The sequence below is a fragment of the Camelus bactrianus genome, chromosome 10 (assembly GCF_048773025.1).
Source record: "Camelus bactrianus isolate YW-2024 breed Bactrian camel chromosome 10, ASM4877302v1, whole genome shotgun sequence".
NCBI classification, from domain to species: domain Eukaryota; kingdom Metazoa; phylum Chordata; class Mammalia; order Artiodactyla; family Camelidae; genus Camelus; species Camelus bactrianus.
In genome coordinates, this window is record NC_133548.1 from 36,999,890 (window position 1) to 37,026,836 (window position 26,947).

At 36.5% G+C, this 26,947-nt stretch overlaps 1 protein-coding gene across 35 annotated transcripts in view; it reads left to right on the forward strand.

Moving 5' to 3' along the window:
* SOX6 (SRY-box transcription factor 6) overlaps positions 1-26,947 on the forward strand; it is a 561,278-nt gene that overhangs the window by 526,683 nt on the left and 7,648 nt on the right. For 30 of the 35 annotated variants that reach the window (XM_074372343.1, XM_074372328.1, XM_074372335.1 and 27 more), the window contains 2 exons: positions 15,929-16,162; positions 18,748-18,964. In XM_074372343.1, coding sequence (XP_074228444.1) covers positions 15,929-16,162; positions 18,748-18,964 — 451 coding nt within the window. The remainder of the gene's footprint in view (positions 1-15,928; positions 16,163-18,747; positions 18,965-26,947) is intronic. The other 5 variants (XM_074372329.1, XM_045523807.2, XM_010964824.3 and 2 more) reach the window with 1 other exon arrangement.

Below are 26,947 nucleotides of genomic sequence, written 5' to 3' on the forward strand. Positions count from 1 at the left end.
CAACTGTCAAATGTCCCTGAAACTTTTTGCCCTTCATTTATTATACAGTCAATAATTCTAATTCTTTGTTATTCCAACAAGTCCTTTATAAAAAGCTGATCCATAAATTCACAAGATAATGGGTTCTTCCTTTTTTTTTTTTTTTTTTTTTCTGGCTCAGACTGAGCAGCAAGCATAGTCTGGTTACAGGACTCAGAGGTGGGAACTGGAGAGACGTGAGATGGTCTTTTTGATTGCATCTTATGCATATTCAGTGCATTTTAGTTCTATATCACAGGGACACTATTGAAATATATTCTTAGCTTTGGGGCAGAAAAGAGGCTCCATTAAGTAGTAAATTGCACTGCACAGCTAAGGGTTCATTTTATCACTACCCTGGACAGCAGGACTGTGCATTACAGGAAATATCAGCCAGGTGTGGGGAAAGACTAGACGAGGAGCACATATGAGTTAAGCACCTGCTATGTTCCTGGTACTAGAATAGACATTCTATTACTTCTCTTGCCATTACTTCTGCTACTATTTCTAAGGGCAACTACTGTTTAGTGAGTGGGTACTGGGTTCCAGTCACTGCTAGGAAATTTACATTCTCACTGAATCCTGACAAGGACCCAACCAGGTAGAAATTATTAACTCTCTTTTATAAGGAGATGAGTTTAGAGAAGGGAAATAATTTATGCAAGGTTACTTAGTTAGGAAAGATCAAATAAAAATTCAAACTCACTGGGATTTCAAAATGTAGAATAGATAAACAAGATTATACTGCATAGCACAGGGAAATACATACAAGATCTTATGGTAGCTCACAGAGAAAAAAATGTGACAATGAGTATATATATGTTCATGTATAACTGAAAAATTGTGCTCTACACTGGAATTTGAACAACATTGTAAAATTATTATAAATCAATATAAAATGTTAAAAAAATTCAAACTCAGACCTTTTTAACTACATAGCATCTGAGCTACACTGACTCCCATTTTTCTCTCAGATGAGCTGATTGAGTTGGTTGCCTTTGTTGAAGTAGATTTTCTTGTTGGTTTTCATTAAAAAGCAGAAAAATTTAATGAGAAATAGAAATTTGTGAAAGTTTTTTTTTTTTTTTGATCTTTCAAACCACACAAATATTAGGTACTTCTCCAATACTTTCACCATTTTTGCAGGGCAAAGAAGTTTTGATCTGTAAAATTGAATTGATTGCTCCAAATCCTTGAGCCATCTCCTTCTAATACTATTTCCATAGCCCAAACCTTAAAAAAATTAGCTTTTACTGCACCTATGATCTGCATCTCTCATTCCAGTAAAAAGCAAATTCCCTGGAACAAATGGAATGAACTGAAGAAGAGAGACGAATTAAATTAATTTTGTTAAGAGTTTTTAAAGCTAAGTCTGGACGCCATTGAAACAATTCAGCTGACCATTTTAGAAATTTATTTTTATGGCAATTGTGAAACTTTGGAAATAGTTATATTTGAGTTCATTGTGATTTTTCCAGTTACTAAATATGATACTTGGGCATTTAACCTCTCTAAACCTTGGAGTTTCTTCATATGGAATGAGGAATGTGTATTAGATGATCTTCAGTATACTGATGTTAAAATTCTCATTCTATGAGCATGTTTTATCCGTTTCATAATGACTGTCTAGGAAAAGTCCCACCATATGCCTGTTTGAATACATGCTTCACTTGTATGTATTTATACACACCCTACAGCATTAGACTAGCTTTCAGATTTAGTATTTCCAAAAAGCTCAGACTTGCCTTCTCATCATTTCAGGATTTCCCTGAAAGTGGGAGGCTGGGATTTCAAAACTGTACAGTGTGGAAAGTCAATAAAAGAAGTAATATTAGAATCAATGATCACTGAGTTCCAAACAACTGTGGGTACATTTTCCCATCTTATTCTTATTTTAAAGCCATTCTTATTTTACAGAGGGTTCAAGTAAGGCAAAGTGCTTGACAGAGTAGAAGAAATAAAATGGCATTTATATAAAATCTGATTTCAGAAATACCCATGTTCTAATGCAACATGTAGATGTCTGAATCTCACTCTAAAATTTTCACTGTTGAAGTTGTCCACTGCTCTCTACTGTGACATTTGAGTACTTATCTTATGCTAGCTTATGTACCAGACCCTGGGGAAGCAGTTATGAATAAGACGCAATGCGGTTTCTGCCCCTCTGGAGTACAGTCTAGTGAAGAAGGTGGGTGCATACAACTGGAAATTTGGATAAAATATGGTAAATGTTAAGATAGAGGTAGGCACAGGGTGCTGTCAGAGTCTAAAATACTTAGCCCAACCTGACAAACTGTGTAAGACTGCCTGGAGATGATCCCTGACATGAGTCAAAGAATGAGTTAATTGCAAGTTTGATAGGAAATTCCAGAAAAATGGAAAGCATGAACTCTTAGTATGAAGGAACATGATATATGGAGAACTAGAAGTAGTTCAGTATTATAAAGCAAAAAATTTTCGAGTAGCCAGAGATGGAACTAAAGATGTAAGTGGAGAGCCAGGTCATGGAGAACCTTGTATATCATACTGAGGAGTTTGGACTTCATCTTTCAGGCATTAGGGAGCCATTGAAGACCTTTGTATAGGAATGCTCTGGTCAGAATTATATTTGTGATGGGTCACCCTGGCTGAAACTAGGAAGAATTGTTTAAGTAGGGACTGGGGACTCAAAACTGGAAATGGAAAAAGCAGCTAAAAGGCTAGTATTTAAAATAATCCACCAGAGGCAGTGAAGCCAAGGCAACTGAAGAGTGATAAGGATGGAAACAAGAGGATGGAGTTCGTAGTATCTTTGTTAACCTACTCAGAGGTTTGCTTCATCTTGGTTTGTGCTTCTTAATTCCGTGTACAGTCTATGGTCGCACATTGAGTCGAATGAAGCCAGAAGCCGCTGAGCTGCGTCAATTGTTTAGTCTCCCAGGCTTTCACCAGCCTCTGTATTCTCCAAGGGGATCTGCTGGAATCTGAGCCTGGTTCCCCTGAAAACTTAGGAAGCCAGAAACTATTATTGTCTGATTTCCTCCACAGTGATCTCTGGTTCAAACTTAAATGATGCCTTTTTGCCTGGGCTCAAAGGCTTGTAAACCTTCCTCCTGTGTATACAAATAGCAAATAGATAAAAAGTAGAATGTGCGATGTTTCCTGCTACTTTCCGATTATTAAAATAATCACGTAAGTTATCTCATTGCCCCTTGGATCCCATAGTTGAAACAAGATAAAAGGCTCTGTTGAGTTGTCTGTGGAAAGCAAATATAACTTGAGAATTAAAAAAAAAAAAAAAAAAAAAGTAAACATGGACACCAAAACTGAAAGCAGGAGACTTTTGAAAATACAGACTGCTGTATCAATGGTTAGAATTTCCTTCATTTTGCAAAGCCACGAGCCACATGCATCAGCTCACCACAAAGTCATTAAGCCTTTTTAAGCTCAGATGAAAAACATTAACAAATCCCACAAAAGGCTTTAGTATAGCCCCTTTGTTCGCTCACATATGGCACTTTATAACTCCTGCGCCACTCTGGTCGTGGTGTTTAAGCTGCCTCCATCAGGCTGGTCCTGAAAGAACAAAAGACATCTTGAGCAATCCTAAGCAGGAAATGGGCTAATCTAAACATGGTTTGTGACACTTTAAGTAGAATAGAAAGGGGAGGGATTGATTAGTCATTAATGTCCAATTGGCTCCATATGGATGCTGCAATAATAAAGCCTTTTTTCAGAGCAGTAGCAGAGTTATTGAATTAGAGGTTTATGTTTCCTCAGAGCTGACCTTAGGGAATTCCCTTTTGGTTCTTCTGGTTGATCTTTTAAAGAGAATGGAGTTTCCAGTAGGAAAAAAATAGAAGCCTTATCCACAGTAACACTTGCTCATAACCCTGCAGCCAAGGAATGCATTAATTTAGCATCGTTTTAATCCCTGATATAATTTCAGTCCTTAGTGCTTTCTTTGCATGTTCTTGGATCTTTGGTGGGGCAGTATTTCAGAGGCCACATAGACAGCAGCATCGACTTCATGACTGGTAACAGGCTCCTCTCATGTGCTTAGCAGTGCAGGGAAATGGCATTCTTACAGGGGGAAAGTAATGTTCCAGGTAAGAAACAGTGGGCTTTAAAAATCAGAGTTATTTCATATTTCTGAATAGTGGCTGGTGTAGCTTTGGTGTAGGGGAAATACACTAGACTTAAAGTCAGAAGACCTGGGTTCCAGATCTGGCTCTGCTCCTTGTTAGCAGAGCAACCAGTTATTTCAGAGGAAGGGAACATTGCCTCTCTGAGTCTTGGTTTCCTCATCTATAGAGTGAGACATATATTTACCTTCATACGTATTTCAAAGAATTATAAAGAGGATTGATGTGTTTACTGAAAGCACTTTATAAATGTTATAGTAAGTAAAAGTCTCTAATACATCTGGTGTTCCTATTCTGGAAATGGGTCTCTGATCTAGACTAGTAAAAAAGCTGTCACTCTTTAAAAGAATTAATTTGGTACTATATTTAGTGGCATATCTGTTTTCTAATTGCCCAATAGAATTTTTCTTTATGTGTACACTATAAATGTTTATATCTCTATATCTATCTATTTATCTATCTATCTATCTATCTATCTATCTATCTATCTATCTATCTATCTATCTAATTTATTCAGTGAATTTCTTGGTATAGATAATTTCAACACTTGAGGTAAGCAGGGTATTTGTTTTTAGTGGGATTAAAGAGCCTTAAAATGAAAACAGGGAAATGAAAATTTACCTGTGGCCTTCCCTTGCATTAGTTAAAGAATTAATACTTTAATCAAAGTACCACGGTTAATCCATCCTTTGTTCCTGTACCGTTGGTTTCTTTTTCTTTTTCTTTTTTTTTACCAGCTTCTAGCTCAGAAGAACTGTGTGTTCATATTTGCATTTACCTTCTTCAAATCATGGCACCTATCATTAACTCATTCTTTGCTAAACTATCTACTGATCTGCTACAAAAGATACAGGGAACAAACCATATTCTTCCACTGCTGGTGTCGTCCTTCTCTGAAGAATGAACACATCACTTCTCTAACGATTAAGGTTCTCGCTCAGCCATGGAATGTATTTTCCTGCCAAGTAAACCACTAGGATAGCCAAATTGTCTTTTTTTTCCCTAAGAAGAAATCAAATTTGAATTTCAAGCAGCCTTCCTATAATGAAAGTAAGTTCACATTCTGGCAGGAAGCGGAAGTACAAAGTTAGCAGAAGTTCCCTAATCATAGGCAGACAACTGTCAGTCATCCCTACAACGTAGTGAATTAGATCTCTACAATATTAAGATAGATTTGGTGAAATAAACTTGGTGAAAAAATCCAACCTGTGTAATATCAATACCCTCCTTCTTTCCTAATTTTTTCTGTCCCCTTCTAAAATTCCTTCATCTTCTAGATTTTTGTTTCTGATGCACTCATGATTATTGTCTCTGTTAACCCAAATAGGGGACTATAAAATGTATCATGTAACTCTTTCCAAAGTGTCACAGGAGAAACTCAACTATTCTGCTAATAGACTGAAGTAGTCTAAAATAGTGTGCTTGTCAAGCAATCCAAGGATGTATGTTATATTTAAGTCTCTTTGTATTAAAACACAACCAATTTTGCCTTTTTAATAATTCTTTTTGGTAAATGAAGCCATTTTTTAAAAATTTCACAATGGCCTGAATATGCCACACGCTGAGGTTTACAGAGAAAAGAATCTTCAGAAAAATATCACCTTTGTTTGTTTGCTTGGTTTCCCATTTTATGTTTGTTCTTTTGTTTTTCCTTTTTTTCTTTTTTAACTAAGTGGTAAAACAATTTTATTTTGAATAGTACTCCATTGTATGGCTATACCACAGTTTGTCCATTTTCCAGTTATTTTCCGTTTTTGGTTATTCTGAATAAAAGTGCTATGATGTTCTTACATAAATCTATTTCTGAGCTAAGTTTTCATTTGTTTTGGATAACTACCTAGAATGGAATTGTAGGTCATTGGTAAGTTTATATTTTATTTTATAAGAAACTGCCAAACTATTTTCCAAAATGGTTATGCCATTTCACACTCCCACTACCAATATATTTGAATTCCAGTTGCTCCGTATCCTTGCCAACATTTAGTGTTTAAGCCATTCTAGTGGGTGCAAAATTGTATGTGGCTTTAATTTGTCATTTCCAGGTGGCTAATGATATGGAATACCTTTTCATGTACTCATTGGCCATAACTATATCTCCTTTTGTAAAGTATTTGTACAAGTCTTGCCTATTTATAAATTAGATTGTTTACTTTTTTGGTAGGTGTTCTTTATATATTCTCGATACAAGTTCTTGTCAGATAGATATGTTGTAAATATTTTTTCCCAGTCTGTGCTTTAACATTTCATTTTATTAATAATCACTTTTGATAAGTAGTCTTAATTTTGATAAAGTTAAATTTATCACTTTTCTTGTATATTTAGTGCTTTACCTGCCGTATCTAAGAATCTTTGCTTACTACAAAGTCACTAAAATATTCTCCAGTGTATTTTCTTGAGAGGCATTATAGTTTTTGCTTTTGTTTTAAACTATGATTTATCTCAATTAATTGTTGGATGTAGTGTGTGATAAGAGGTCGAGGTTTACTTTTTACACATAATTATCCACTTGTTCTAACACTATTTATTGAAAAAATTATCATTTTCCACTTTAATAGCCTAGGTCTTTATTGGAAATTGATCATATATGTGAGGGTTTAATTCTGACTCTCTATTCTGTTCCATTGATCTGTCTGTTCTTTACCACACTGCCTTACTCTAGTTTTTGCAATGTCACAAAGTATATTTTTACTGTAAGCCTTGAAATCAGGTACTTTGAATCCTCCAACTTTCTTCAAGTTTGTTTTGGATGTTTTTACTGCTTTTTTTTTTTCATATAATTTTAAAAATGAACTTACCAATTTATTTTAAAAAGTCTTTTGGCAATTTTTATTGGGATGGGGTTGAATCTATAGATAAATATGGAAAGAATTGGCATCTTAACAATATTGAGTTTTCAGATCTGTGAACATGGTGTATTTCTCCATTTATTTATGTTTACTTTAATTGAACTCATAAATGTCATATTGTTTTCAGTGTAAAGGTCTTGCATACTTTTGTGGTTAAACTTATTCCTAAGCATTTTATTTTCTAATTCTATTGTGAATGTAAACTTAAAAGTTATTTTTTAAATTGCTGCTAATATATAGAAGTACAGTGATTTTTATGTTTTTATATTGTATATTGCAGTACTGGTAAATTCACTTATTGGTTCTAATAATTATTTTGTAGATTTCTTAGGATTTTTTTATAAACAATTATATCATCTGTGAATACAGATAACATTCCTTATTCTTTTCCAATTTGTATGCTTTTTATTTCTTTACCTGCAGAAGAATATTGCCTAACAATGGTAAAAGTGGACATCCCTTTCTAATTTTCCATCTTGGAGGAAAAAAGGAAATTCAGTAGTTCTCTCTTAAGTATAATGTCCTACAGGTTTTTCTTAAAGCCGTTTATTAGACTGAGGAAGTTCCCTTCTATTGCTAGTTTCCTGAGAGTCTTTGTCATGAATAGGTATTGAATTTTGTCAAAAGTATTTTCTGAATCTGTGTGAAGATAATATTTTTCCATTTGTTTTGTTAATATAGAGAGTTACATTTTCTGATTTCAAATACTAAATTAATATTGCATTTTAAATTGACTTATCCTGAGATAAATTCTACTTGATCATGTTTTGTTATCAATTTCACATATTGTTACATTTAATTTGCTAACATTTTATTAAGAATTTTTACACTTATGTTCAAATCTCTGTCAGGGTATGATGTTACTTCATAAAATGAATTTGGGAAGTATTCTTTCTTCCTCTACTTTCTTAATTTATGTAAGATTACTATTCTTCCTTAGATGTTTGGAAGAACTAGCCAATGAAACCATTTAACATTGTGTGGGAAGGTTATTGGTTATAAATTAAAAATCTTCCTTAGCTATAAGAATATTCAAATTTTCTATTTATTCCTGAGTGAATTTTTGTAGTTTGTGTCCTTCAAGGAATTTTTTCATTTCATCTAAGTTGTTGGATTTATTAGAATTAAGTTACTCACAATATTCCATTTTTAATGTGTGAGTAGTATCTATAGTAATATCCCCTCTTTCAATCCAAATATTTTTGTTTTTCTTTTTTGTTGATTAGTCTTACTAGAGGTTTACCAATTTCATCAATCTTCAAATTACAAATTCTTGGCTTTGTAAGTTGTTTTCTATTTTGTTTGTTCTACCTTTTATTCATTCTGGGAAATCTCCAATTTTAATTGGATTATTTAATTCATTTATGTTTAATGTAATTACTGATTTGATAGGATTAAGTCTTACTACTTGCTATTTTTCTATTTGTACCCTTAGTTTTTGTTTGTTTTTGTTTTGTTTTGTTTTGTTTTGTTTTTTGGCATGCGCATGGGGTGTTCCTTTGGTTTTTTGACTTTCTATTACTACTTTCCCTCTTTTGGTTAATTGAATCCTTTTTCTAAGCTATTATTATGAAGACAATTTTTTAGGGCAATTTAAGGTTCTAAGTAAAATGGAGGGAAAGGTACAGAGATTTTACATGTACTTCCTGCCCTCATACATGTGTACACTCTTATTATCAACAGCCCACCAGAGTGGTACACTTATTATAATTCATGATCCTATGGTGACAATCATCCAAAGTCCATAATTTATATTAGGGTTCACTCTTGATATTGTGCATTCCTTGTGTTTGGACAAATTATAACATATATCCATCATTATGGTATCATATACTATTTTCATTGCCCTAAAAATCCTGTGTGTTTACCTGTTTATCCCTCCCTCCTCCACCCTTGGCAACCACTGATCTTTTTACTGTCTCCTTTTGAATCCTTTTTTAGTGCATTTGAATTACCGTATTGGCATTTTAGCTATACCTCTTTATTTAAAAAAAAAAAAGTTTTTTTTTCTAGAGATTTACTATTTATCCTTAATTTGAGTGTCCTTATAGTTAAAAGTGTATCACTTCTAATAAAATAAAGCAACCTTTAACATTTACTACTTTGTCCTTTTTGCTAATGTGCTATTTTTCTTCACGTAGTTTACCTCTTCATATATCTTCATAAATCCCAGAATTCAATGTTATATTTTGTATTGAACAGTCCCTTGTCTTTTAAAAATAAACAACCAGTTGTTTATTATGAAATCCAGAAGAAAAAACTTTTTAAATTTAGTCACGTATTTATCATTTTAAGCACTCTTCTTTTCTTCCTATAAATCTAAGATTCCATCATATATTATTCCTCTTCATCTTGAATAATTTCCTTGATTATCTCTTTTGGTATGGGTCTGCAGGTAATTCATTCTCTCAGGTTTTATTTATCTGAAAATATATTTCACATTCATTTTCAAAGCATATGTTCACTGGATAAGATTGCATTGACTTTATTTTTTTTTTTCCAGCAGTCTACAGATGTTCCATAGTCTTCCAGTCTTCATTATTTCTAATGAATAATCAGCAATCATTTATATTATTGTTCCCTTGTATGTAATGTGTCCTTTTTCTCTGGCATTTTCTCTTTGTCTTGGGTTTTCAGCAGTTTTACTGCTGTTTAGGTATGGTTTTCTTTGTATTTATTCTGCCTGCACTTATCTGAATGTCTTGAACCTATAAGTTGATGTTTCTCACCAGATTCAGATAATTTTCAACCCGTGTTTCTTCAAATGTTTTTCAGTCATGATTCTCTCTCCTCTCTTTCTAGAACTCTAATTACGCATATTTTAGAACACTTAATATTATTCTCCATGTTGCAAAGTCTCTTTATTTTCTCAGCTTTTTTCTTTCTGTTTTGAGACTGGCTAATTTCTTTGTTGTATTTTTAAGGTCACTGACCCTTTATTCTGCATTCAAAAATGCTATGAAGTTTATTCAGTGAATTTTCATATCAAATATATTTTTCAGTTCTAGAATTTCCATGTTTCTTTTTACAGTTTCACTTCTCTGCTGAGTTTCCCCCATTTATACATTAATTATGATAATCTTTTCCTTTAGGTCCTTGAACATATTTATAATGGCTACTTTAAAGTTCTTGTCTGCTAATTACACTATTTCAGCCATCTCAGTTTCCTTCTGTTGATTTTTTTTTTTTTGTCTCCGAGTCACATTTTCCTGGTTGTTTGCACAACTAGTAATTTTTTTTTATTATAGATTGTACACTGTGGATTATAAATTGTAGAGATTCTGGCTTCTATTATCTTACTCTGTTAACCATGCTAAATTTTTGTGCTAGGAGGCAGTTTAATTTTCTTGCTGATCACAGTGAAGTTGTGGAGGCTCAGTTTTGCACTATTAGGGAGTAACTGTTTCAGTGTTGTCTGTAGTCTAGGATGAATCCTTAGTCTTGGCATATAGTCTTTATACCTGAAGAGTGGTCCTTCTGGGTTTTCAGTGGAAAGCCTAAGTTGTTCATGAACACTTTCTAACTTGGTAGTATTCAAATCCAAATTCTGTTTCCCTTGCAGTGGACATCAGTTGAAATTTAAGCTTAGATTTTTCAAATACGCAGCACTGATTTCCCCTGGGATCATAGAAGTCATCTCTATACAGGTGAAGTTCAGGGGTTAGCCACTCATAAGCCTCAATTCTCTCTTCAGACACATTAATCCAATTAAGACTGACTTTCTGTTTGTATTCTAGCCACTCGGTGCTGTGTAGACTGGGGAGTGTCCTCATGGAAAAGCTATGAAAACAAGGGTTTCACTCAGTGAAATTTCTTTTTTTATAGGACTGATTCCTCTCCAGTTTTTTCTTAATTTTGATAGGTCTCAAGTACCTTCAACTGGTTGTTTTTTAATATTTTCCTCAGAATTTATAGTTATTATCTGCTTGAAGGTTAGTCTGATATAAGCTATTCTGTTGTTACCAGAACTGGATCCCAGAAGAGAATCTTTTGTGCTGATATTTTACTTATATTACATTTATTCTGTCTGACAAAATGTAAGTTTTAATGAGCCTGTGAAGAGGTATTTATTCACCTTATTTTTCTCTATTCTTTCTTGCCAATGCACTAGTAATCATTGAGACTATTCAGTGGTAATTTCTCATTTAGCTTCCATTTTGATCTCTTGTAGAACATATTTGTTCATGTCACTACCCTGCTTTTTAAAAAACCTTAGACTTCTTGACTTGGTATTCAAGATACTTAGCAATCTGGCCCCTACTTACTTTCCCAATTTAATCTCTTGGTATTCCCCTATTTTTTCCTATAAACTCAAGCCATAGCCAGATTCTTTTTATCCCCTAAAACCCTCGTGCTTTTTTTTTTTTTTTTAAATAACTCTGTGCCTTTATATTCACGCTGGATTCTCAGCCTAGAATACTTTCACACTCATACCTGCTGGTAAACTCTTACTCTTTGTTTAAGATACTACTCAAGCAGTACTTCCTCTCTGAAGGCTCCCTGATCCTCATCTCTGTCCATTCCAACAACATTAATAACTTCTCTTCTCTGATTTCATAGTATTTTAAAATTACCCTTGTTAGCACTTACACTGTTTTGTAATTTTCTATTTAAGCATCTGTTTCCCTCACTGGACCAAATTCCTTGAAAACAAGGCACATGTGTTATTTATCTTTGCAGCCTCTATCACAATGCTGGGTACATCTGAAATCTGTCAGAAAGGTTTGCTGCATTAATGTATAAATAAATTATTCCTAGGCACATTATAGAATTTGCCAGAGTTCCTCCTTAGGGAGAACTTTATATATGCACAAATCCATACCAAACGCTTACTCATTCACTCACATAACCCTTGGAATTTACCCAGGAAGGGGGCCTCTCTAGGATTAGTTCAGGACCATTGCCATAGGCTATGATGGTTAAACTGGCCTTCTTTCCAACCCACCTGGAAAAACTCAACTTTCTGTATTCTCTTTAAATCATTTAAATAGATTCATAAGGAAGTCTTTGCCTTGGCAATTTCTATTTTTTCCTCACAGACTATCTTTTTTCATCTAACTGAAAATTTGTCTTTACACAAACTGTGATATGAGAAATGAAGGATGGATTAACCAGTCTGAGCCCCCTTGGGGAACTGGAGAGACTAGGGATTCCTGGAGTAAAGGGGACCTGTGCCTAGTGTGGTACTGTTGACCTCCTGGCCTTTCAGTAACTGTTATTCAGGAATGGTGCTGCTGGTAATTAAAGACACTTAGGTCAGCTAGAAAGCAGTAGTCTCCACATACATAGCTATAGGTCTAGGCGTCTTCCAGCCTCTTTCCATGAGAAGACATTTAGGAGCGTTGAACTCACAGATAATTCCTCTGCTATTAAAAGTAAAAGAATCTGCCTCTTAGAATTATGAGCTATTCCCTAGGACAACTCTGGATTGTGACAGAGAGCATTGGCTATTTTAGAATGAAGTGCCCCCCCTCCTATTTTTTAACTTGATGTTATTTTTGAAAACGAGCAGTATGAAGTCACATTTGATATATAGATTCTAAAGTTAATTATAGCAGAAAGTCAATTTTAGGCTTCAGATAGTCAGGCTAATAGCATATCTTTGAAAATCATGGTATAGTATTCTATAGAATTTTTCTTATTTGTTTAAAAGAGTGTTCATAATATACAATCTCTATTTTTAAATTTCTGAATTTATACACCCATACACAGTCATATGTGTTTCTATTGCTACAAGAATAATTCTCTAACTATTTTGTTTCATGAAGCAAAATTTAGGAAAGTTAAGGGACATTTTCGAAATACTCTTTTGATGCTGTGACCTCTTTGTATTTTCTTAAAATTCTGACTCTGATCAGATAGCAGGTCCAGTTTAAAAGTCGTTTTAAACCTTGGTCTTCCTGGATAAGTCTCTTCTTCTTCCAAAATGTTGGCTCATCAATACAACATTTCTAGCTTAACTTGGAATGTCCCCATTTACTTTTCAGTTGACGCCCCTTGGGAGAGAGAAGAGGAGATAAGAAAAAAGAGATGTATATACCCCCTGGTTTCTTAATTCACATTTTAATACTATGTACTGTGCCTGAATATCTCAGTTTCTGGAAGCACTTCTTGTGAGACTAGAGATCTGCTGTGTAATTAATGCAGTGTCAGTGTTGTGCAAATAATATGTACCATGGGAGGATGGACAAGGCCAGTGTAGGACAGCTGGTGGGGTGGGAGCTGAACTGTCCTTGGAGAAGGTAGAATTTAGTAAGGTAGAAGTGAGTAGGAAGGCAATGCTAAGGTTGCAGTGTGGAATGAAAAGGGAGAGAGTTTGGACATAGGTATGACATGTCTGGGAGAATCCATTGGTATGAGTAGAAGATCTGCTAAAACCAGAGTCTAAAAATCCACCATGATCAGTGTGTAGGAGATTAAAACTTCCCATTTACAATGAATACATAAATGGAAGCCGGCTATTTGGTTTTGCTAGAGATGAAGAAAAGCTATGACAGTAAAAGCAGATCTCAAATGTTAATCACCTGTGGCACAGTAGTTAACTTAGAATAATATTGAAGTGTTTTTGCATCTGACATTCTCCACAAGCCTGTCTCCTTTTATGTGTATGCATGCAAGTATATAAATTGCTGAATCCATGTCAGTTGTAAAGTAATGGCATTGAGGGCATCATAAATTACCACAGTGATCCTCAGGAGAAGCCACTGTCGTATCTGAATGAGTGTTTCACTTCCAGAGTAATGTATGCCTTCATCTGGCCCAGCAGTCAGCATATTGCCCTGTGTTGATGGATATTGTCAGCTGGAAGCTACACTACATTTCACTGCACAATAAACATGGCTGTCAAACCCATATAAAGTGAAATCAATTTATCCTGTATGGTCAGTGCATTTTAAATGAAATTAATGTACTGTGGGTATGGTGGCAAAAAGGTAGCATATTAGTTATGCATCTTGGGATCTGAGACTTTTCATGTGAGGGATCATTTTGTCTAGTAGGCCTAGAAGAAGGGCAGTTTTAAAAATATGTTACTTCACATGGTCTTCAGAAAGGGGCCCCTCTGTCCTTCTTCATGTTTAGAAAAGAACTGACAATATTACCCAGTTCGGCCCTTTTATCTTGTCTTTTGTTTGCAACAAATGATGATCATATTTGCCAAATAATAGTGCTCTTTAATGTTCTAATTTATTACTAGCTCTGACACAAACGAATTTCTTCTTAATCAAGGTAGCTGGAAATAGAGTAGAATGGCAGAGATGGATTGGGTCATGTTGTTCCTGTATAATCACTCCACTCAGCTGAAAGGATTTATTTTTGCCAAAATGTAGAAATGTTGGTTTTAATGTATGTTTTGCTTCTAACCTTTTGGGAGTAGGCTTTCCTATCTAAGCAGTGGAGGCCCTGGCTGAGGCCATCAGTCCAACTTCACATTTAACTACAGAGGTCCACAATCTACAGGGAGAGGCTTGGTATCTATCTGCCCCACGTAAAGCACACATCAGTGTGTCGTGCTGGTGGGCTGCGTGAAAACAAAAACAACAGACGCTATGTTCACCCATTCATTCATTCATTCATTCATTGAATGAATTTTACTAATTGAAACTCTGTTTGCCAAGTGCTTTATTGGAACCTAGGAATATAGTTAGTGAAGAGCCAGCTCCTGCCGCATCCTCGAGGAACTTTCTTTCAGTCTAATGTGTTACTGTGGTCACTTCTTTGGAAACTATAAAACATCAGGAATTTAGACATAGTTCCATAGGGGATGTTAAGGAACTACCCTTAAATAACAGAAAAATATATCGGGACCTTGAAATGACTGCCTTTTTAGTCTACTACCTTTGCATATGAGTTGAAAACCGAACAATCTTTTACTTAATATTTATTGAGTATCTATTATATAGGAAATCCTGGGGATATAAGAATGACTACAACATAAACACTAACTTTAGGGGTCCCATATTCCTGGAGATGGAAGGGAAGTATTGGAGATAATCACGTAAGATAACGCAATTACTTTGGAGCATGTAGCATAAAAGAAAGAGGAATGAATGCAACCTGGGAAGCATCGTTGCAGATGCTGTTCCTTTGGCCTGAATTACCCTTCCCATCTGTCTTTACTGCCCTCTCCTATTCACCTACTAATTCCTGTTCATCCTCGGAGACTCAGCTTAGAGTTTCCTAGGAGGCATTAGCTGACTGTCCTGTCTGGTGCCCTCTTGGTGCCCTGTTTACTTCAATATTAAAGCACTTACTATACTCTGTTATAATTGTCTGTTTGGGGTCTGTCTCCTTTCTGAACCATGAGCTCCTTTAAAAGCAGGTGCTGTTTTATCCACTTTTGTATACCCAGCACCTGGCACAAAGCCTAACTCACAGTAACTGCTCAATTAATAGTTTTCAGTGAATTCATTCATTCATTCACGAAGCACACCACATTTGAATAGGCCTGAAAGGATGAGTGGGACTTAGCATGAAGAGGTAGGAGAAGGAGCTTGCAGGCAGTGAGAGGAGCCCTGGCGAAGGCACAGTGTTGTGAAAGACAGGTCTGTTTCGGGTAAGTTATTTGGAAGTGGCTTCAGTGTTTGGCAAATGAGGCTAAAATGATAGGTAAGAGCCTGCTTTTGAAGGGAGAGATCACAGCAGGAAAAGTTAGCATAATATAGTGCCGGTAATTGCCTTCCTGTCCCCTGGAATTGACTGTAGTAAAAAGGTACTAGGTGTATGAAAACATGAAGTTTCATTCTGCCCGGTGTGTCTTTGAGGCCTACATCAGAAGAGCCCGTAGCATTGTCACTTGAAACTGTCTTCTGCTTCCAAGACTTCACTTAAAAAGAAGAGAAGGGCCTGGGGAAAACAGCCGAGCCTGGTGGCAAGCTGTGCTGCATTACCCAGATGATAACGCTTTGCCCCCATCTTGTTCTTCCTGCCCTAACATTACAGGAAGCAAAGCAATGAATGGCTCTGCAGCTAAACTACAGCAGTATTATTGTTGGCCAACAGGAGGTGCCACTGTGGCTGAAGCACGAGTCTACAGGGATGCCCGTGGCCGGGCCAGCAGCGAGCCACACATCAAGCGACCAATGAATGCGTTCATGGTTTGGGCGAAGGATGAGAGGAGGAAAATCCTTCAGGCCTTTCCTGACATGCATAACTCCAACATTAGCAAAATCTTAGGTGAGTGCAGTGCCTGATGCTGATCCTCTACCGCATGAGTGGCAAGAAGGGGCCTGATTTGACACCAAAGGGAGGCTGTGGTTTGCAGAAGTTAGGTGTTGCTCAGCAAGCTGCCCCGGGAGACTGTGTCATCTCCGCATCCATCATGCTGCAATGTAGCATTTACCTTTAGGAGCTAGAACACCCACCGGTGCCAGGGCAGGACTGACTAAAATCTTACCCTAGAGGCAAAACTATTTATTGTATGTGTTAATAGGGCAACTCTAAGAGCTCACTGCTAACTAAGAGTCATGGAGACGAGCTTTATCTCCTTTCTTTAACTCAGTCTTAAAACTCATAAGTTGCTATGGAACCCTGGAAACGCTCATAGACGCTACAGTTTTCTGCTTTAGTATTCTTGGGTTCATATGTCCCTCTGAAAGTACTCACCAAGGACTAGGGGTGAGCCCCCAAATAGTGTGAAATTTATGGAGTGTAGAACAGTGCCTCTAATGATAACTTTGAAACTTGTAAAATAAAACTACATTTACTTTAATAAGATATGACTAGTTCAAATTTCATAGCAGCGAGTTGAACACATAGACCACAGGGCAGAGGCCCATTTTGTGGTAAATTGCCAGAGTGATTCTCCCGTTTCTTCGGATTAAACTCAAGCCTTGTTCTATTAGTGTAAAGCTTGCCAGCACAGATTATACAGTTTGGAATTATTGCGCTCAACACATTGAACATATTTCATTCAACATGCAGCATTACAGTCAACATGTTTCCTCTTTAAGAAGAAAAAACACAGAAGGCACTGTTCTATTTAAGCTATCATGATGTGACAAAATCTCAAAGGGAGCCGCTTAAGAAGCCGAAAAACATTAGAGACTTAAACTGTGGTTTTCATTTTTTAAATGTTTTGTTCAAAAGCAATAAATATTTAACCTGAGTAAATATCAGTGATCTGGACATACACAAATACACATGTTTTGTCACTGTATAAATAATTTAACTTGATTCTGAGACATTTTGAGGCAGTCAGTGACCTCTAAGAAAATTTAAAACATACATAAGATCAAATAGTGGTGAAATGTTAAAATACAAGTTTTTCATTTTGACTTTTGAATTTCAAGATGAACACTAAATGTTATTACAACTAAATGGGGTTTTATTTAGAGTTTCAGAGATACACATTCTTCTTATATTATTCTTACAAATTTAATTTTCTTATAAACTAAATTAATAAATTTAAAAATCTTTCAAACCATAATGCTCCTTGTAGATATATTAAATTTTTTTTCTCGTTAATGGACAGTCAAAAGAAAAGTTAGTGTTTCTCTATCCCTAAAGTTTGATATCTAACTTGAAATTCTCCTTTTTTTTTTTTTTTTGCCATTTTAGCAGCAGGATGAGTAAGCTCTCAAACGGGCACAGAACCTCTCTGTTTCCATTTTGGCAGCTGTGGGGAATCTATATTACTAGTGTGCATTCTGTGAAAAAAAGTTAAGAATATAATAAGTGTATTCATTAAAATATAAACTTTTCAGCACAAGCATTTCAAGAGCACCAAAAATCCTCTGTTAACTGGGGCTTTAAGCTGGGAACCAGCGGAACAGAGAAGCCTATCCCTGTAGACTTTCTACACAACTTTTGCACAACAATCAGGAAAGAACAGGGATGGATGTGCTATTAAAACAGACCAGGATATTGCTGGCTATAGAGAATATTTGTACAACTTTTCCATTTGTTTATGTATGAAAAATCTCCACTGAAGAATAGCTAACATCCAGTCAGCACAGCTGTTACCGCTTTATTCACCAGCGAGACACAAAAATGCAATTCGATACACGTAAAAAAACACATCCCTTCTTCGTCAAGTGTTTAGATAATTCTTTATAAACAATATTAGAGAAGTGAATACTTTTCTTTCTTCCTGTGTAAACCATATTAAAAATTTTTGTACTTTCATTGGTACAGCTTTGAATGAATGTTTATAGTACTTGAAAATGGTATATATAATTCCAACTGTACCTTCCGGTTCTAAAGCTATAACTTCTTAAGTAAGGTTTAGCCTTTTTAATTACCCTAGGCCGGGGGAGACAGTGTGCACCTTAGGTTTTTACATACAGAGGAATATCAACATCTGCTGACATCCTATCAAAGGAGAGCTTCGCTAAAGATGCTTGGGGTGTGGGGAGATGTTTGAATTTCTGGAACTAAGAGAGCTTTTCCTGAGAATTCTGTAACACTCAAAAGTATGCTTAGGAAATTTAGGTTTTTAACACTCTTGAGAAAGATAGGCAGAAGGATAGGGCAAGACCTTGGTGTAGGGGATAATCTTTAAGCAGCAAAGACATATTTTAAAACAATATACTTACTGTAGCATCAACTTTAAATTATTGAGAGAAGTAACATAATGCATGTGTCACGTACAACGTTATTCTCTGCTCTGTAGTCTAAAACACTGGTTGTGAGGCTCAGTGGTTGTGGTGACGGGAGCTGCTCAGAGCGCAGGTGAGTGAAGTGGCGGGAAGTGTAAGCAGTATTTGCCGGGAGTGTGTTGCTTTGAGCACTTAGGTATTTAGGGCTATTTTTATGTCTAGGGTCTCGCTGGAAATCCATGTCCAACCAAGAGAAGCAACCTTATTATGAGGAGCAGGCCCGGCTAAGCAAGATCCACTTAGAGAAGTACCCGAACTATAAATACAAACCTCGACCGAAACGCACCTGCATTGTTGACGGCAAAAAGCTCCGGATCGGGGAGTATAAGCAACTGATGAGGTCTCGGAGACAGGAGATGAGGCAGTTCTTCACCGTGGGGTAAGTGCTCCTGCATTTAGCCACCTGGGCCTTCCCGTCCCAGTAGGAAGCCCCAGGATGGCTACTGGCAGGGTGTTTGGGAAGGAGACTAGGGAAGGGAGGAGGCTGGGACATACTGAAGTGGCTCAGCTACAGTAATCTTTGCAGTGTCACAAGCACACAGCCTTGCAGCATGGCTCCTGCTCAAATCAAATCAGATCAAACCTGCAACAGGTCACTCCCAACTGCTCACCCCTTTCATTGTCTCCCAGGCTAATCTAAGATGTTCAGTGCCCACACACAAAGTTTCTGGTAGTTTATTTAAGTAGACACACAGGGAGGAAAAAATTAAAACTAACCCTAAGAAATCCCCAGAAGCTTTCCAGCTTCTCTGGGTGGTGCTTCTGACTCTAATCACAATAGTCTGCTTTTGTTGTGGGATCTACCACAAGATAATTGGCCTTGACATTGGTTAGAGGACCTCATTTTTGGCATAAGATCCAGAACTCCTGTTGCAGTAAATTATACTGTGGTAGAAGCAGTAACAATGTGGATTTTCTTGCTTAAATCAGAAACTAGACATGTTTTTGATATCTTCAAGTCTGATTTCATGTCATTTTGTTTAAAAATTAGGTAATAGATTTCTGGTATAAATTTCGACTTGGCTGACTGGCTGTCTGCATTCAGAAGAGGCCTCTTGTAACCACAGTAGTCAGAATAAGTGGGGATGCGGATGCCTGTAGGTTCCAGCTTACCCAGACCTAGAAGCACAGGGGGGTGGCAAACCAGCAGACCGTTCTGGAAGCCTCAGCCTAAGGCAGCTGGAATCAGACTGGAGAGACACTTGGGAAAGGGCTTGAGAGAGAGACGTGGAGGAAGTAAAAAGGAAGCTGTGTTCACTGTTAACTGAAAGGGGAATTGAGGAGCTGTGCTGTGCCAAGGATGTGAGAAAGCTTTACTTAGAGGCGAAGAAAAGAGATACCTTAAGGAGCGGTAAAGAACTATTTATTTATTTTTAAGGACACTCAAAAAATAACTTCATGGAACAAAAAGTTGGTTTCAGAAGCACGTGTTTAAAAACAGAAAACTAATTTGGAAAAGTAAATAGTAAAAATAGAAAAAGAAAAAAAAAAAAGGCCAACGAAAGCTGCGTGGGTCACTAATCTATACAATACACCAGAGTGTTCTGGGGAAGAATGTGGGCTTTGGCGTTTGACCACCGAGTTTCAGACACTGACTGTGCTACCTACTTGGCCACGTTATTTAACTTTTCTAAGCTTCTGTTTTTCTGTTTTCTCATGTGTGAAATGAAACGAATAATAGTATCTATTTCATACAATTGTTGAGAGGATTCAATGAGGCAATGCTTTCAAAAGTGCTTTGTGTAATACTTAGTACAATATCAATAAAGGTGAATTCCTGTCATTATTATTACTATTAAACATGGATTTACCTATGTCACACTAGTTAATCAATGAATTTCTTTACACTATGGCAGAACTTTTTCTAGGTAAAGAGAGGCTTAAACCGCTTTGTTATTTGAGAATCCCAATATATTAACAGATGAAGACATGCCAAAATAGGATGTCACATTCTTCTGTGCTATAAATGTTTGCACCTTCTAAAGTAAAGCTTTTAACACAAAAGTACAATGCAATGTAATTGGGCTATCCATGTGTTAATTAGGGGATTTATGAAATACCCCAATTCACAGTGTACTTTAGGAAGTATAGTTGTAGGTAACAAAATACAAATTTAAGACTGTGTAATGTCTTCTTTTAATCCTGTTAGTATATCTCTGAGAATATATATAACCTCCTTTGAACAGAGAATCAAAAGTTTAAATTTGAGATATTTTGTGATTCCCACCCTTCTCCCCAGTCATGTTCCCTGTGTTGCATAATGGGTCCTTCTGCCATAATCTGGAAGGGTATCGAAGGTACTGTCTTAGTTCCAAATAGGAGATGGCGGTAATTCTATTCAATTTAGTCCTCTTTACCAAAGGGACATTGGTGACAGCTCTGGACCAAAATACCTCATTCCATAGTAATACATGTAAAATGAACTTAGCTAGAAAAACTCAATAGCATCTACTACTTATTGAATGCCTACTGTATACGAGGTGTTTTAGGTATACAAATTATATAATCCTGTAAATAAGATAAAGAAATAGAGGCCCCAGGAGGTCCTATGGCTGCTGAAAGGTGAGAAGGAGCCAGGGATTAAATCAGGCCTCCGCCTCTGTCATGCCGAATGACTGAGGAACTGTCTTTACCACGTTGCTTCAAAATGTGCCTTGTCATCCTGTCCTGGCACAGTTACAAGTATGACTTTACCATTTGAGGAAGAGCTCCTAGAACCTAGAGGAAATAAGGACTTTTGTTGTGGTATACGGTGGCATAAAAAGAGCTTTGAAATTTCGAGACTAAGGACCTGGTAGCTAGTGTAGGAGGTCCTCTATGGAAAGCTTATTTTAGTCTGTGGAATAGAGCCACAGGCATGCAGGCAATGGCCAGAATGTCTTGTTCTCTAATCTTCAGTGCTGAGTATCTTCCTCCGCCCAGCTTAGGTAATACTCGCTACGTGAAGCCAAGTGATGTCTTCACTTAAGGATTTGCATTCTCTCCCAGGTAGTTGTATTTTATAGATTATTAACTCCCTTGGATTCATCTTTGGAAACTGATCTTCATTAGATGCAAGGTTATTAGAAGAGGAAAAACCAAACACAAAATTCAAATACTGCTATTGACTTCTTGAGGGAATGGGAGTGAGATCAATTTTTATAACTGATTTTGAAAAGGTGTGCATAACTTTCAAGCCAATAAAATGACATATATTGTTCAACATTGTCATGCATTTTACTGATGATACAACTGGAAGTTCAGTGAGTTTTTTTTTCTTTTTTACTCAATTATTATGAAATGAATTTATCAATATATGAAATAGAATAATGTTAGCTCTAGCCTTGGATTTAACCCCTTCAGTTGATAGCTTAAGTATCAGAATTTTGCAGTAATCCTGACAGGAGTACCATTAATGTTAAAATGATATTTGTTAGGGTCTTTCCCCAAAGAACTGTGGCCACATGAAATGTACTTCCAATTTGTTCGAAGCTTATTCAATAGTTTACCTATGAACTAATAGAGAATTATGCAGATACTATAAAATATTTAAATTGGGGTTACATTTTGAGTAACAATAATTAGCGTGAATTATACAGATTATTGCAAATACAACAAATTTGTAAGATAAGAAGTATCATCTGCATCCTGGGGTTGAAAAACAGAATGTTCAGAGATGTTAAATAATTTGTTCAAGGCCACACAGCTAGTACATTGCAGAGCTGAGATTGAAACCAGGCTTATGTGAAACATATGTCCTTTTCACCATTACACATACCTCTCAATTAGAGCCTACAAATTGTTTAGAGGCTGTATAGTATAGTGGTTAAGAACACCAACTCTGGAACCAGACTATTCTGGCTCAAATACTAGATCTGCTTCTGCCTGGCTCTAGGAACTAATGCTTAGCAATCCTTATCCTCTAAACTCTCCATTTGCCCTTGGGAAACTTACTTAAACTGTACCTCAATTTCCTCATATAAAAATTGGGATGACAGTAATACCTACATCAGATCCTTCTGAAGATTGAATAATTTAATATATCTAAAGTGCTTGGAATGGTGTCTGACACATAGTAAGCCCCAATTAAAGCAAATATTATTCTAGAGAAAGGATGCTATGTGTCAGGTATATATTTCATATTATAAAGAATTATGTTTGCTGCATTATGCTATAAATGGTATGAACACTTGCTATTTTGATCTGAATCTTAAAGAGGCTGAATCAAACCTATAAGATGCTTATAAATTTAATTGATTAGCATAGACTAGACATTCTGTTTTCAGTATTGTCTTCCTGTAGAGAAAGCCAGATTAGAATCTCTCATAGGTAATGTAAAAAGATGTGCAATTTATAGGCTTACCTACTAGTGAAACAAACATCATTGCCTTCATTTATAGATACTGTGAGGGTCTGAAAGATCAGCAGACAGGGGCTTTGACAATATAAATAAATAATTCCACTGCAGTTAGCAAAAGCTAGACCATACTCCAGAAATGTTCCTGTGATTTGGAAGCCATGCAACAACGCTGGACTCTGTCAGGGCCAGCTTAAACTCTTGGGCTGGGAGGGAGGGTCCTTAGCCATCTCTGCTCACATCAGCTGCACATGTATACTTTTACAAACATCCACAACTTTTGTTTTGATGCATACATTCATTATTTGTAAAGCCCAATGCTTGCCAGCTATTCCTGTTTGTGAAATCTGCAGTGTTTGAATTTTGACTTCACAATTGATTTGTAGAGGAAGGAAAAATGCTTTCTAGGAAAGTAATTTCCGATAGACAAAGCTTGATTTTCCATTTTGTTAATTGATTAGTCGGTCAGTTGGTAAAAGCCTGTTGGAAACCAGCTGTGTGCCTAGCACTGTACTAAATTAGTATAGTGCATGAGGCATCAGTTCTACACACAGTGAGTTATCAGAGAATGCTATTAACAGAGAAGCTGGACATATACATAAATAGGTTAGCAAATAACAGTTTGTTACACACACACACACACACAATACATTGCATAGTGCTGCACAGAGTGTGTAATGAAGTACTAATTTTGATTATATAGCTCAGAGGAAGGGAGATTACTATGGGTTAGGACCAACCAAAGGCCATTCTTGAGGTAGGGGACTTGAGATGTGGGTAGGGGGCAGGCTGGTGAAGGACAGGTTCCTATTTTAGCATGAAGGAGAGCATGAACACATGGGGGAAATATGAAAATGTTCAATAATAAAGAGGGAGGCTAGCCTAGGAATTGTCCCTGACAGTAAAGAAAAGTAAGATATGTAGGGTGGGACAATATTTTGGAAACCCTTGAAAGCCAGGCTTCTTCAAGTATAACTAGCTATGCTCATTTAATTTTTTTTAGTTTCTTTTTATGCTGATAATGACAGTGAGGGAGCAAGGCCAGCATGACAGTTAGCTTATGATTTTGCATCCGCAGAATCAGTGGTAACTTAGAAGGGGCCTCAGAAGTCATATCCTTCAAGCAGCCAGCAGTTGTGGGAGTCCTTTCCAAGTTCGGCTTGAACTCTTCCAGGGCCAGAGAGCTCACCACTTTCCAAGGGAGCTAGTTTCTTTGTGGAACATCTCTTAATACTAGAAAGTTCTTTTCTTTTAACTAAGCCTCCTACTTTATAGATTGGTTCTGATCCTCTTCTTTGGTCTTTTCTAGAACAAATCTCTTCCTTATTTGTGAAGAAAATCACTCAAGATCTAAAGATGGTTATATTCACATTCCTTCCGCACCACCCTCTCTCCCTTATAGCTAAGCTCTTTACATCTTTTCTTCTCCAAAATAGGTTACCTAGCCTTTTCATTTCTTTTCCCTCTCACTCACTCGTTCATTCATTTATTCCATGTATTCAGCAGACTTTTGTTGAATGCTTCCTGTGTTCCAGGCATTGCCTAAGCTCTGGGACTGTATCAGTGAAAATCCCTGTCCTTATGAAACTTGCGGTCTAGTGGGGAAAGTCAATGAATTAATAAATAAATATCAAACAGTAATAAATGCCTTAGAACAAAGTAAAGGAGGGTACAGGATAGGGGGTTTGAGAGGCTAAAGTGCAATTTTAAACCAGAGACCACAGAAAACCTCACTGAGAAGATAAACCTGAGCAAAGACCTGAGGAGTGAGGGGGCCAGCCACGCGGGTGGATGTCTAGGAGAAGAACTAGGCAGGGAGAACAGCAGCCGTGAAGATGGTGAGAGGTTGTGCCTGGCTTGTTGGGAGACATGAGTCCCGAGCGATAGGAGCAGAATGAGTAGATGCGATGAGTAAAGGCAGTAGTAGTAGAGAGAGATGAGGAGAGGTGGTAGGGAGCCGAATTCTGAAAGGACTTGAATTTGACTCTGAGTGAGATGGAAAGGCATTGAAAAGTCTATAAGCAGAGGAGTATTGTGATCTGACTTAGGTTTTAAAATGATCACTCTGTCTACTATGTTGAGTATTGTCTGAAAGAGATGTGACCTGAACTAAGGAGGCAGGCTCTTACAATAAACCAGATTAGAGTTGATGGTGGCTTGAACTAGGTTTGTAGATGGCAAAAGTGGAGGGATTCTGGACAATATTCCTAAGAATGAACCAATAGGATTTGCTGATGGATGGGGTATAGGGATATAGGATTGGCCCCAGCAGCCAAAAAGATGAAGTAATCATTAACCAAGATCTGAAAGGTCATGAGAGGAGCCATTATAAGGGAGAATGATCAGGAATTCAGTTTTGCCTCTGTAAGTTTGAAATGGTATTTTGACATCCACATCAGATAAGAAGTTTTATATATATTTGGATTCTGATTCAAATTGTTAACTAATTTTCTGATAGTGTGAACTTGCCTTTCTCACCCCAATCTTGATATCCTCAGTAGAGAATTTGTGAAATAAGGAAGAGTTCAATTCCTGGATGTGGGGCTTGTGTGTCCTTAGACAAACAGCAAATTCTCTGAACCTTAACTGGTTACTTCATCTATAAAATAGGGGAAATAATAATTGACCCCTCAGGTGATTGTGAGGATTAAAGAAGATAACGTGAAAGCATCTAAGCATCGTCCGTAGCACATAATAGGAGCTCAATTCAAATTTATTTAATAGACATATAGATATTTTTACTTAAAAAATCTTGCAGAAAATTATGATCTCTTCTTTATGAAAAGAAAATGTCCTTCATGAAAAGAAAATATACCATTTGATAGTTTGTATATGGTATGTAGAGTTTCTATTTTAGATTAGCTCACCAAATTGGGAAATCTGTAAAATGGGTCAATATTACAATAAAAGTTTATCACTCTACAGGCATTTTGTGATTGAAGCAAAAATATTTTTATTGCAATTATCGAAATTCAGTAAAAAAAAATTAATGAGACATTTACTGTCTTGGGTAGGTTAGCATGTAATTTACTTTGTGTTAATTTGCCCAAAACTTAGGAAACGAGAAGTATACTATCTTTAGAATTTGACTCTATGGAAGGGAAGCCAGCATTTTATCAGATGTTTCTACACATGGATTTAGATTCCTCTATCATCATCATCTTTTGAGTAATTAAAAAAAATTACCTTGAGCATCACACACAATGAATCAGTATCAGGTGCTTAGTATCGGCTGGATACCTACAGGCTGTGTAGAAACCAGGAGTTTTTATGGCATTTAGGGAGCTTAGTGTATCTGTATGTTGAATATCTATAAAAGGAAGAGTGATGTACTTCAAGTCTGTTGACCTAGGTTTAAGTCCCAGCCCTGCTGATTTTTGAATGCAAGGCCTTGAGCAAGGCCTCATTTTCTTCATCTGAAAACTGAGCTTAATAATACCTCATAAAGTTGCCATGTTAATTGAATGAGGTAATACATATGAAAATATTATATATATTATGTTAGTCAAAGGTTAAGCTATCATGATTATGCCTCCTAGTGTTTGAAAGAGGTTGTTAAAGATAGCATTTTCAGATATCCCACAGTGTGATTCCAGGCCATTTGTGTCATTTCTCCATCTACCAGGCTGGAGGACACGCAGGCCTTTTTGAGAAATTGTGCTCCTTTAGGGAGTGTCAAAGGATCGCTGGTAAGCTAGTTCTTCACAAATTCAGATTTTTTTCCTGTTAGACTGAGGTGGATAGAAAGTTTCAATGAAGGGGTCAATAAGAATGGTTCAAGTGATGGTCTGATCTGAAGCCAAGTACTAAAAGGTAGAAGGACCTTCCAGGACTTCCCTGACCCCAGCTTTTATAAATGCATGGAAACTGAAGCTCAGAAAGGAGAGTTACAATGACATTTTGAAGTGAACTTAATATTACTGTTCATAACGATTGAGAAATACTCAGTGAATGCTAAAGCCATGAGAATAATATTTCAGTCATAGTTTTGAGCTAGGTAGTAGGTCTTTAATTCTTTCAACCAGT